General features: G+C 30.3%; 1 protein-coding gene across 1 annotated transcript in view; it reads left to right on the forward strand.

Moving 5' to 3' along the window:
- Positions 1–12,870, forward strand: part of Phip (pleckstrin homology domain interacting protein) — a 126,699-nt gene that overhangs the window by 53,043 nt on the left and 60,786 nt on the right. The window contains exons 8-15 of the mRNA XM_046420682.2: positions 233–454; positions 730–830; positions 5,556–5,626; positions 7,275–7,375; positions 7,463–7,503; positions 8,250–8,348; positions 9,117–9,270; positions 9,707–9,841. Of these exons, the coding sequence (XP_046276638.1) occupies positions 233–454; positions 730–830; positions 5,556–5,626; positions 7,275–7,375; positions 7,463–7,503; positions 8,250–8,348; positions 9,117–9,270; positions 9,707–9,841 (924 nt within the window). The remainder of the gene's footprint in view (positions 1–232; positions 455–729; positions 831–5,555; positions 5,627–7,274; positions 7,376–7,462; positions 7,504–8,249; positions 8,349–9,116; positions 9,271–9,706; positions 9,842–12,870) is intronic.

Raw genomic sequence — 12,870 nt, forward strand, 5'->3', positions numbered from 1 at the left:
GGGCACACAGGGTTTTTTTGTTGTTGTTGTTTTGTTTTTGTTTTTCAAGTGATTTAATTTAATAAATAAGTAACTTTATGATGAGGAAAATTTCTAACAAAAATATTTACAACTTGAAGTGCTTAAAATATAATTGTTAGAAAATGGGCATAACAGGATTTCTTTATCAGTGTTAAGAATTTGAATTAAAACTTACAGGGTTAATTATGCTAATATTCACTTGTATTTTAAGGGTTCTGATGATTGCCTTGTGAAAATCTGGGCAACAGATGATGGGAGATTATTAGCTACTTTAAGAGGACATGCTGCTGAAATATCAGACATGGCTGTAAACTATGAGAATACCATGATAGCAGCTGGAAGTTGTGATAAAATGATCCGAGTCTGGTGTCTTCGAACCTGTGCACCTTTGGCAGTTCTTCAGGGTCACAGTGCATCTATTACATCACTACAGGTAATTGTTTTAATTCCTTTTAAAAACTTTTTGTTGTAATTTAGAGTAAGCTTTTAGAAACTCAGATTTATAATCATTATATAAGGTTTACTAAAACTAAAAAATATTTGTTTTCTTTAGAAAATTATATGTATTTTGAATAATATAGTAGTCATGATCTTGTTCTGTTCTGGGTATTTTCTGTATTGTTAGTTGTTAATGGTATGATAAAAAGTGGTTATTTGTACTATATCACTCTGTGTAAATATTTTTATTTTTCTGTGATTGTTTTTCAGTTCTCACCATTGTGCAGTGGCTCAAAGAGATATTTATCTTCTACTGGGGCAGATGGCACTATTTGTTTTTGGCTCTGGGATGCTGGAACTCTTAAAATAAAGTCAGTTGCTATTTTATTTCATAAAATGTATTTAACGATTGAAATTGCAAAAGTCAACAATAGAAATCAGTTTCATTTTCTTCTTGGGGAAATAATAGAAATTCCCTTTGCTTGTTCAATGACCTGTTTTTTTTTAAGCCCGCCCCCCCTTTCTATGCTTCAAAGAAAGTTTTCTAATCATAAATATTTTTTTCCTCTCATCTGTGTCCTAGTTCTTTCCTTCGGGGTATACCTGTTTAAATACTATTCCTTTCTATGTGCCATATACTTATGTCTCAGTATTTCTGTTTGGTGCTGAGAAATGTTAGAGTTACTAATGCTATTCTTCAGAATAATTGTAATTGTGTTACTAAATCTACACATACTAGATTTTATTATAGATCTAGGGAAAGTTTGGAAAACAAATTTTACTAGATAGATGTACACACATAATCACATTTCCATTTGTGCTTTCACCTATGTTAAAATCTTGGTTTGTCAAAACAGGTTGGCTGACAGTTATCTTTTGATTAAGGACACTGAGGTGAAGAAAGGTTAAATGATTTTCCCATATTTAAAACAAGTTTTTTGTTGTTGTTGTTTGTTTTTTTAATCGAAGACCAAAATTAGAACACTTCTTTACTCTTTAGTCTTGTGCTTTATATTCCATTTCTTTTGAGTAGATGGACTGAAGAGAGGTGCTTGTATTTATTTGCTCCAGTGAATCCACAGTGTCTAAAGTGGTCATTTTTGCCACTTTCAGAAAAGAAAATCATTCAGATTAGAAGGTATATTTCAGTAATTATCTGTTTATAAATTATCAACTTGAGTTGAGTAATTTAATAATTTATATATACCTTTATTATTTTAAATGGTAGTATCACATAATTGTTTCCAATTAGTATATTGACACAATGTAAGACTTCTCTTAAACCATGTGTGTGAACATTCCTATGCAATGTTTGTTATAGGAGGGCATTAGAACATGCTAACATGAAAAACATAATACAAGTGTACTTCATTTGAAGAGAAGATTGTGATACAAAAGATGTCTTTGGACAAAACAAGTTGATTTAACCTTAATTGTATTCTTTATATTTAATGTCTTTCTATAGACATTTAGATAAAGGTTGAACTATAGTACTTATTCATTTGGACAGTCATCAGTAATTGTTACTATATTTTAACTTCCTGGTATCTGAATGCCCTTTGTTTATTACTGTCTTGTTAGAGAAGAAAAAAGTGATAAGCAGTTTTTAAATTAGGATACAAACAGAACATGTTTTACAAAATTTTTATAAAAGTTTTTTTTTTTTGAGCATTACAATGCTAACTACAATAATAATTTAGGCTTCTGTATCCTTGAGAAGTGAGTTTTTTATAATGTAGAATCACATATAACTCACTGCCTGAATGTAATTTTTTTATGATTGATCTTGTATAGGCAGAGGAATTATAATATTCTGTTGATTTTTTTTTTTTATCATAAACATTTCTGGTATTTTTTATTTATTTTGGCAGATTTGTATGAAAAATTGAACCCAGGGACCCTCTACCAAGGAGTTGCATCCCCAACCCTTTCTATTTTTAATTTTGAGATAGAGTCTGGCTAAGTTGCTAAAGCTGGCCTTGGACTTATTGTCCTCCTTACCTCAGCCTTTTGAATCACTGGGATTACAGGCATGTGGTACCGTGCGTCACTCTGTTAATTTTAATAGCTGTGTTATGTTCTATTTAGTTGTTCCACACTTTGCTTAGTGATTTTTTTTCTGTTTTTGAACATTAAAGTTTTTTCTAGCTATTTCTGAATAGTATGCTTTTCTGTTTGCTATTATTAATTATCTCTTTAAAAATTTCAAGCCAGTCTCAGATATAAAAATAAGAGTAATCCCTTTCTCCTTGGCTGTAGGCTTTGGGGCACTTCTTTTCTTTTCTGTATTTACATATCATTGATAATTGCCAAAAAATTTGGCAGGATATAGTTTTGTTACTGTAGTTATATTATACTGTAATAATCAAAGGCAGCTGGGTGAGAAGGTGCAATCCTGTAATCCCAGCAGCTCGGGAGGCTGAGGCAGGAGGATCGGGAGTTCAAAGACATCCTCAGCAAAATCCAGGCCCTGAGCAACTCAGTGAGATTCTGTCTCTAAATAAAATACAAAATAGGGGGGTGCTGAGGTTGTGACTCAGTGGTTAGAGTGCTTGCCTAGCATGTGTGAGGCATTGGGTTTGATCCTCAGCACTACATATAAATTAAATGAACAAATATACAAAATAGGGCTGGGGGTGTACCTCAGTGGTTGAATTCCCCTGAGTTCAATCCCTGGTACCAAATAATGATGATAATAATAAAGGCAAAAATTATATTGTGTGGTGATGTTTGTATAATCTAGAAAAGTAACTTCAGAAATTCATCTGTCTACAGTAATTGAAAAAAATCATTTGAACTTTGAAACCCAAATCTATTGATTAATTGACTTTTATATAGGGTTTATGTGTATATTATCAACTCCCACCAGTAAAGATGCTGTTTCTTAAGATGGTTAAACTGAGTGTCTAGGTGACTTCAAAAGCTAGCTTAAGAGACTCTGGAGCAGGACACCATATCCCTATAATCTCAGTGATTCAGGAGACTGAGGCAGGAAGAATTCAAATTCCAAGCCAACCTCAGCAACTTAATGAGGCCCTAAGCAACTTAGTGAGACCCTGCCATAGATAGATAGATAGATAGATAGATAGATAGATAGATAGATAGATAGGCTGGGGCTGGGGCTCAGTGGTAGAGAGCTCCTGGATTCAACCCACAATACCCTCGCTCCCCCCAAAAAAAAATCTCTGGGTAGAAGAAACCTGTCTTGAGTATATTTAGATTAGGTATAAGGAGAACAGATATATATGAAATAGGCAGATAACAATGATTACAGATTTCTATTAAGCTCTTAGTCTGCCCAGCTTGTACTAATCATTTTGCTTTTGTTATCATGTTAGTTCTTATAAAAGCCTTTTGGAGGAGGTAGGTTCAGTTATTATCCCTTGTGCAAAAAAGTGAAAAAACTGAGACATAGGCAGGTCACACAATTAGCCAATGGTGGTAGAACAGGATTTAAATACAAATACCATCAGGACCCCCTAAACAACAGTTATTCTTTGATCTAGACTATCTAGAACTGTTGAACAGAATTAAAATATTAATAATACTGACATTTATTGAGTTGTGTACTATATTAATACTTTACATGGATTAAACTCATGTAATTACCCTGCAATTATGAGGTAGCATCTATTGTTAGTCCATTTTACAGATAAGGAGACTAAAGGTTTAGAAATGTTATCTTGCTTAATGTCACATACCTGATAAATGTCAGAGCTGGAAAGCTGAAAATGGGAATTCTTGTGTTCAAGACCCTCTTTTAAAATATTTCTTCAAATGTGCATTTAAAAATAATTTTTTTGTATATGTTTATTTTTCCCCTTTAAAAATATAAAATCTGGTTTATAATAGTATGTAGAATTTTTATTTGCATATTCTGGTTGTGTTTCAACTAAGTGGTAGCTTGGCACTTATATGAATAGTTGTACAAAACAAAAATATAGAGCTAGGGAAGAGTGAAGCTACAATCTATAAGCTTGTATGAAAGTGGCACATTTAGTTGCTCTGAATAAAGTTTGATTTTTAAGGGTATTTTAATAGACATTTATTTCATTATAAATGGTTTATCTATTTACAAATTTATTCCTGGAAGTTTTAGTAAGCACTTTTTGGTACATTCTGTATCAGTAAGAAAAACTCTCCTCCTTGTTCAGTATATATGATTGATAAATCAGAAATATGTTATCTGTGCATCTTTTCCCTAAATGATCACAAAACTGAAATCATTTTATATTTTAATGCTATGGATTGTGAAAGTTAAGTAGTGTACTTAGATTTAAGGACCTAATTATTTTTTGCATTTTCTCCCCTTATAGTCTGAGAAAAACTTGGTTAAAATGTTTACTAACTATATTTTCAAATATAATCAATGTATTGGCGCATCATATACACATTTGTTAAATATACTGGAGCTATTGTCATTACTTGACTTTATAATGTAGTTTTAATATGGGAGATTATAACATTTAATGTCAATAGTATTGATGTAAATACAGTGAAATGTAGTCTGTAGTGGACTAGATCCCTGTTTTGAACCAATTTTATAGTTCACACGACAGTCAGATAGCCTTCAGAGTTTCATTAAGATAAGATTCTTGCTTTTTTAGAAAAATATTTTGTCACATTAGAAGGTACCAGAGAAGCTTAAAAATATCTCATACTAAAAAAGTTTAAATTTTGATGTAGCATTACATAACCAAAGAGCACCTATTTGCTCATGTTTTCATGTTTATCAATAACTTCCTTTTTTGTGGGGGTTATTGGGTACTGAACTTCCTTACATATGTTACTTTATATGTTGCTATTCTACATTCCTGTTCTTAGTATGAATAGCCAAGACTTATTAAATTTGGTTGGAAGTTAGTGTAACTAATAACTACATGTCTGGTGTGCTAGAGACTTTGGGAGGTTTCCTGTGCAAGAGGTCTGCAGGATCTGATCGTGACACACAATAATTTCAAAGTTGTTTTTAGGAAGACTGTCATCATCTATTGCTTATTTAATTGTGTCCTTCTGTGATTATTTTTTGAAACAGCTCATTTCTGGTGTTCTGGTCCCTTTAATATATTTTTAATTGTTTATTTTTTGTATTTTAGCCCAAGACCTGCAAAATTTACAGAGCGTCCTCGACCTGGAGTTCAAATGATCTGTTCTTCTTTTAGTGCTGGTAAGATTGCCCCTCCCCTTCCTTTTTCATTAAAAGTTGTACATTAGAAAACTTCTAGTAAAATACATAAAATTTTGGAAAATATTTACTAATGTATTTTAATCATATCCTCATACATATACAAGAGCTAGTTAGTAAACAAGAATGATAAATTGAGTTAGAAATATTTCAATTTTGCTGGAGCTTAATTCACATAACCACATGACTAATATTATTCTATAAGAAGATCATAATGCTCTAATAGAGAATTAATAGTTTCAAAATTTGCTCTGTTACAAAGATTAAATCTTTAAATGGTTTTCTTATTGATCATAGGTATTTTAAATCTGGTTTACATTTTTGCAGATTTTAAAGGTGTTCCATAGCTAAGTAAAATAAATTTGATTAATATTTTTATATGCTCTCTTTACTTTGTTCCAGTTTGTTCTATTGCTCTTTAAAAAAAAAAAAAATAGCAGTATTATACTACTGTGCATGATGACACACTTTTGTAATCCCAGCTACTCAGGAAGCTGAGGCAGGAGGATTGAAAGTTCCAGGCTAACCTGAGCAATCTAGCAAGACTCTTTCTTTATTTATTAAAGTAATAAGGGCTGGGGATGTAGTTCAGTTGTAGAATACTTGTTTAACATGCTTGAGGGCCTGGGTTCAGTCCCCAGTATTGGGGCGGAGTGGGTAGTGGGGAGAAGAAAAAGCTGAATAGAAGTACTAATATGCTATTACCTTTTGAATTTCTGTAGCAGCATTCTGAATGAATGTTAAGAGTTTTCTGTGATCTACATAGTTGAAATGAATTGAACTATGAATAGATCCACTATCTAATGTTCCTAATACCTATTCCTTCCACCTTTATTTTCTGTTTTACTTTATTTCATAATTGTGGATAGCAGTATTACCTGAGTTCAGGGCTAGTAAACTGAAGTGAATCTGTTTTTGTCTCAATTTCAGTGCTGCTGCCATAAAGACAGTGTTCCTTCTAGTAATAACCCAAATTGGCACAATATATATGTGTATATACTCTGAATTTATGCTTTTCTTCCAAAAATAATTTGATTAAGTTTACAGGTCCATTAAGTGGATCATTTATCAAAAGTACTTAAAAATTTTATTTTGAATGTAAGGACTTGACTCTGTGGGAGAGCTTTGCTTTATAGAGGGGAATAAATTCTGCCAAGTAGAATGTATATGCTATAAGGCAAAGTCTTAGGTGAGTTTGGAGGAGGGCAGTTTCATTTGATTGCCAGGTTTGGAAAGGTTAGTTACTGAGGGCATTGGGCCTTAGAAATTTGGTAAGATTTCTGACTGATGAGAAATGGAACAACAGAAGGATATCAGCAATATCAGAGTTAAATGCTGTACTATCTAGTGAAGATAACTGCTAATTTTAACATGGTGAGATTATGTAATCAGTGAAATTGTTTTTAGAGAAAAGGTTTACTTCTGTAAATATTGAAAAATTCATCCTAGTTCAAGCTATATTAGCAAACTTCTTTTCAAATTACAGTTAGATGTATTATATATTTATGGTAAATGTAAATGATTTTAGAGTAAAATTTATTTAATACATCTTGTAGTTGCTTGGCTATTACTTAATTTTCAGAGATTTGAAAGTTGTATTTCCTCATAAATGTTTGCTGTTACTTTATAGGTGGAATGTTTCTGGCCACAGGGAGCACAGATCATATTATTAGAGTTTATTTTTTTGGATCAGGTCAGCCAGAGAAAATATCAGAATTGGAGTTTCATACTGTAAGTATTGGTGAAAGGAATTAGATGAATATAACTTAAATGAGACTGTTTATATTCAGCTTCTGCTTTTTATGTATCTATATATAGGACAAAGTTGACAGTATCCAGTTTTCCAACACTAGTAACAGGTAAAATATCTATATTTCTCTAATTTAATTCTTTAAATTTTTAAACTTAAAAAAATAAAGATAATTCTAGTAGTTATATTTAAGTTATATAGAAATTAATCACCTAAAATAAAGATCTTGACCAGATATACTTAAGTGAATAGGGCCTTCATATGCATGTAAACATGTGTCTTTGTTTCTTATTTTTTAATAATGTTAGTTTATTTGAATGCTTTTAATAATAGAAGCTTTTGTATTATAATCTATAATCTTTCCTACATGTATGAAAGTGTAGGGAAACTTTTTGGTAGTGCAGTATTCAAGACAGATATGTTTACTGATGACACAAAATGATATTTTGTGAATTTTTCATGTTTGTATTTTAAAAGTAAACAAAACTCCTTCACACTTTGAATAGAACAAATAAACTTTTTTATTATTAGGAGGAATTTTATCTCATTGAAAAAAATTCACTCTCTTTCTCTTTGTAGTACTGGGGATGGAACCCTAGACTGCTTACATGCTAGGCAGGTGCTCTACCACTGATCTCTACCCCCAGCCCTTGAATGTTATTTTTGAGACCTAATTATATTTATTTGTAAAATTTTTAAAGCGCATAGAGTTTCAGAAGTTGTTAGATTTATAGACAGGAATTTCTGTGATATTGGATAAAGATTGACTGTTGTCTTTTTAAAACAGGATTTTGGTGCATTTTGTTAAAGCATGTGTGATTTTGGGGGGGGGTGTTGGATTTCTTTAAAATACAGGTTTGTAAGTGGTAGTCGGGATGGGACAGCACGTATTTGGCAGTTTAAACGAAGAGAATGGAAGAGCATTTTGTTGGATATGGCAACTCGTCCAGCAGGGTAAGAATCAAATTTGAAATAGTATATCTAGATTATTTAATATATATTCTGCATTTGATGGGGCTGTTGTCTAAAGCCATGTATCGTTCACAATGATTAATTTTCTGCAATAACTATAGGTATTATAGGAAATAAACATTATTGGTTGATTTTTATGAAATATTTCACTGCCATATAACCAGAAGACCTGTTGGATTAATTTTTTAATTGGTTTTTTTAAGGGATTCTAGTTGTCCTGTAAGAATACTTGTAACTTTTAACATTTTTTTTAAGAGACCATATTATAATGTTCCATCTATCCTTTTAGGATGATATTTATACCCAGTAGCTTCTGTAGCATATTACATGTTATAACCATTACTTTTTTAAAAAATATTTTATTATTATTTACTAGTAGTTCTGTGTAGTTATCTCAGATAGATGGAGAGTGGTGCAATAAGGAGGGCATTGACAGCATCAGTAAAAGGTAGAGTGAGCACCTTGGCACAGAATTCCTGATTCTAGATAGATTTATAGCAGTGATATTTACCTAAGATCATCTGTTCCTAATGTCTTATGAGTCCCATAATCCTGAATTCAGGAAATCCTGAATTTTCTGACTAAGCGCAGGAACTTATGCTGTTGTGCTGTTACTTCAAACTATTTTTATTTTCGTTAAAGTGATACATATCCATGTTAATAATTATAAATTATAAGAATTTTTTTATTTTTAGTTTTTGTTACTTTTAATAAAAGCAGTGTAAACAAATGCTGCCTCCTTCCTTTCAGCCAAAATCTTCAAGGAATAGAAGATAAAATCACAAAAATGAAAGTAACTATGGTTGCTTGGGATCGACATGACAATACAGTTATAACTGCAGTTAATAATATGACTCTGAAAGTTTGGAATTCTTACACTGGTCAACTTATCCATGTCCTGATGGTGAGAAAATGGACTTTCTTTAAATTTTGGTATGACTAAAGCTGACTGTAGACTGTAGTTTTTATTAAAACATAAAATATTTTGTTAGTTAAAATCTCTAGTTACGGCAGTAGGGTTTTGTGGGTCATTAGGAATAATTTAAAAATGCAGTTAAAATGGTTTTGTTTGGAAATACATTGTAGATTCTTTTTGTGTTTTGGTGTTTAGGAATATGTTAATACTATTCTCATGTTTTACTTAATGATAGCACAGCCCTAGCCAGTATTATTAACTCATTTTCATTTTTATTTATAAACTGACAAATTTGACAAGTTTTGCCAATTTAATAATTCTTAAAATTCCATTTCTAGAAATATTACTTTTGTCATTGTTTCATTAAGCTTTTTTTTCCTATCTTTAATATTTATAATCTTTTGACACTTCAAAAATATTTCAGGGTCATGAAGATGAGGTATTTGTTCTTGAGCCACATCCATTTGATCCTAGAGTTCTCTTTTCTGCTGGTCATGACGGAAATGTGATAGTGTGGGATCTAGCAAGAGGAGTCAAAATTCGATCTTATTTCAATATGGTAATTATCAGTCTCTTGTTTTTATACCTGTTAAAGTTTGGGGGACTTTTTGACAAAAGTACTCTGCATATTACAGAGGAAATCCATTTAAAAATTGGTTCATACATTGTTTGACATTAAGTTTTCACCAATAAAGAATCATTTATTCTATACCTTAATTGGGATACTAAAATTAACTACACATACTACATTACCTATATAATATAATAAGTGGTTTAGTTTTATTAGATTTAGCAATGAAATTCATAAACATGAAGTGTAATATAGAAAAATGTTTAGAAAACCATGTGGATAAATTATTAACTAGTATTTGTTGTATTATTAAACTTTATTAGCTTTCTCTTAGAGCAACAAAATTTGATTCCAATACACTGATTTTAAAATTAAAGCCAAAGAATCATACGGGTCTTTACTTCTATCATGTTTTAATATACTAAATTTTTATTTGGGCTTATGACCTTTTCTCTCCATGTTTTGTTACTTACATGGATTTTGGCATATTTGGTGGAGTATTTGAATTACAGTGGTTTAATCTATTACACTTAAAGCTTACTTTAAGTGGTGTTTCCCTTCCCTATGACCACTGTATGAAATATAACTCAAATACTGCTGTTAGTATAGACACATAGTTTAAAAGTCTACTTTTTATGTATTAGGGATGCCTTTTTATAAAGAAAGGAAAGAAAAAAATGTTTTTACACTATCAGCATTTTTAAAAAGTGATAGAAACCTTAAATAATAGGTAAAACAATATGATAAATAGGTGGTCAGAGTTCTTTAGCAAGACATTATTTCACAGTAATAGTCATTTGTGAAATATGGTTTGTGAAAAAAATTGCATGAAAGTGATGTTTACTTGATTGATAATCTGTAAAATAACTTCTATGTAGTCAATAAACAGAAGAAAAAGTAAATTATATTAGTGAAGAAATTAACTTTGGCAGACATGGCTATGCCTTAGTATTCATAAGGTAAGAAATAAGGGTTGTAAAATTATCATTTTACTGAAAAGATAGTGTTGATTATTTGTTCTTAGTGATAGATGGATTTCCTTTGTGATTGCATAGAGATTTAAAAAAAAAAAACAAATCCACAAATATGCTGGTACTGAATTTTTTTTCTTTGTGGAACATATCTGTATTCAAGGAAACAGTCATTTCTCAGTTGATTTTTATAGCTTCAAAGGAAAGCAGTTAAGAGCTATACATATATTACTTGCTTCATTCAGTAATTCAATTCAAAGACCATTATTATACTGGTAGAGTGTGTGAAGAGAAAGTTCTCTCTTAAAATTGAATACTGCTTTCAGTTACAAAGGTGAATTTTCATCAGGTAAGTTGGTCACACATATATTCTACCTTTTCAACAGATATAAAAATTTCAACACTTGAGATTTAAGTGATTGCTCTTAAGCATTTACGAATTAGTTATGCAACCAGAGGTCAGCCATAATATATGGTTTTAAGAAATTAAATAAGAAATCAGTATCTTAACTGCTTTAAGATTATTTATTGTTTAGGGTTTTAAATGATAAAATTATTTGATTCTTTCTAAGATAGAAAAATTTATAAAGAGCAATAGAAATAAATTTATGTACTAAGTAGAATTAGATAGTATCTACAGAATCTTCAAACTGTTAGAAAAACAAAACAAAATAAAAAGATAAAAAGTATATCCTGCATTTGAAAAAACAACAAAAAATTATACTTTATCTCACTAAAATAAAGTTATTCTCTTTAATATTTTGAATAATTTCCAAAATGTTTCCACATTCTTTACTTCATTTGGGTCTCATGAAAGTTATATAATTAGGGTAGATTTTATTATTCTTGGTTTTATAAATAAACTGTATGTTAAAGAGATGAAGTGCTTTTTCCAAGTTTACCTAGGTCTCACAGTTATTACATGGGCACATGGAACTTATTCCCATGATTTTTGTCTGATGGGAATGTCTCCTTAAGTCTAAATGTAGTCATGGTTAGGTTTTTTTTTTTTTTAAAGCTGTTTTCAAAGTCACTACATAGCCAACTTCAATTTATACCCAGTTAGTGATCTATGTTGGGGTGGGGACATGAACAATTTTTAGAACTCTGTGTGGATCTTTGAGGTATTAAATTTTTTTTTTCCCTATCTTTAATTTATGTTGAGTAAGTGCCCAACTTCTTTTTGCTCTTCACTCCTTTTTTCATTTGATTGCTTGTTTATCTATGGGCAGATTAAACATAAAGCATCCAACACTGCTATTACAAATATAAGGAAAAATAATTTTAGGGAGGAACAGAAATTTGTGTCTGTTTATCATGAATTTTGAGCTGTGACTACAGTTATAGTTATTTCTCGTTATTAGCTAATCATTACATTTTGGAATTAATAAAATACCATAAACCTTTGATTTCAAATTTTATCCCTGATGTTAAGTTTTACTTGTAATCACATACTCAATTTAGAAAATATTTTTTGAGAACCATATGGAGGTTGTAGTTGTTCTTCCTTGGCGGGTTTGAGAATGAATAATTTTCATAGAATGCTTCATTTTTAATCTATAAAATGTTGTGGAACTTTAGATGAAGCCTTAAGTATATTTCATGGGAATGTTGAAATTGGAGCTTATAAAATAAATAAATTCACCATTTGGTGTATAGCAAGAAAATAAAAAATGTAAGCTATAATTTTAAAAGAATGCAACTTTTAAACATAAATTTTGGTTTTTTTATTAAGCATATTTTGAGAATACTGCTTTGGTATTGATTAATGATTTTTATAATTGAGTTTTCAATTTGAAATTTATATATTTTTATGAAACATAATAGAATTTACATGACAAATCAATATTCTGGATTAATCAGCATTTTACAAATTTTTCTTACCTATTAGGAAAATTAAAATTCTGTTTTTGAAATCTTAGAAATAGTAAAAAATAAAATAAATCCAGAACTATATTTTAGAAAGTTTTTTAAATGAAAAGTTGAACTTTTAACTTCTAAGTTATAATAATTATGTTTTAATAAATTTTTAATGGTTGGTTATGA

The sequence above is a fragment of the Marmota monax genome, unplaced genomic scaffold (genome assembly GCF_021218885.2).
Source record: "Marmota monax isolate L192 unplaced genomic scaffold, Marmota_monax_Labrador192_F-V1.1 WCK01_AAM20220418_F8-fsc00365, whole genome shotgun sequence".
Classification (NCBI taxonomy): Eukaryota; Metazoa; Chordata; class Mammalia; order Rodentia; family Sciuridae; genus Marmota; species Marmota monax.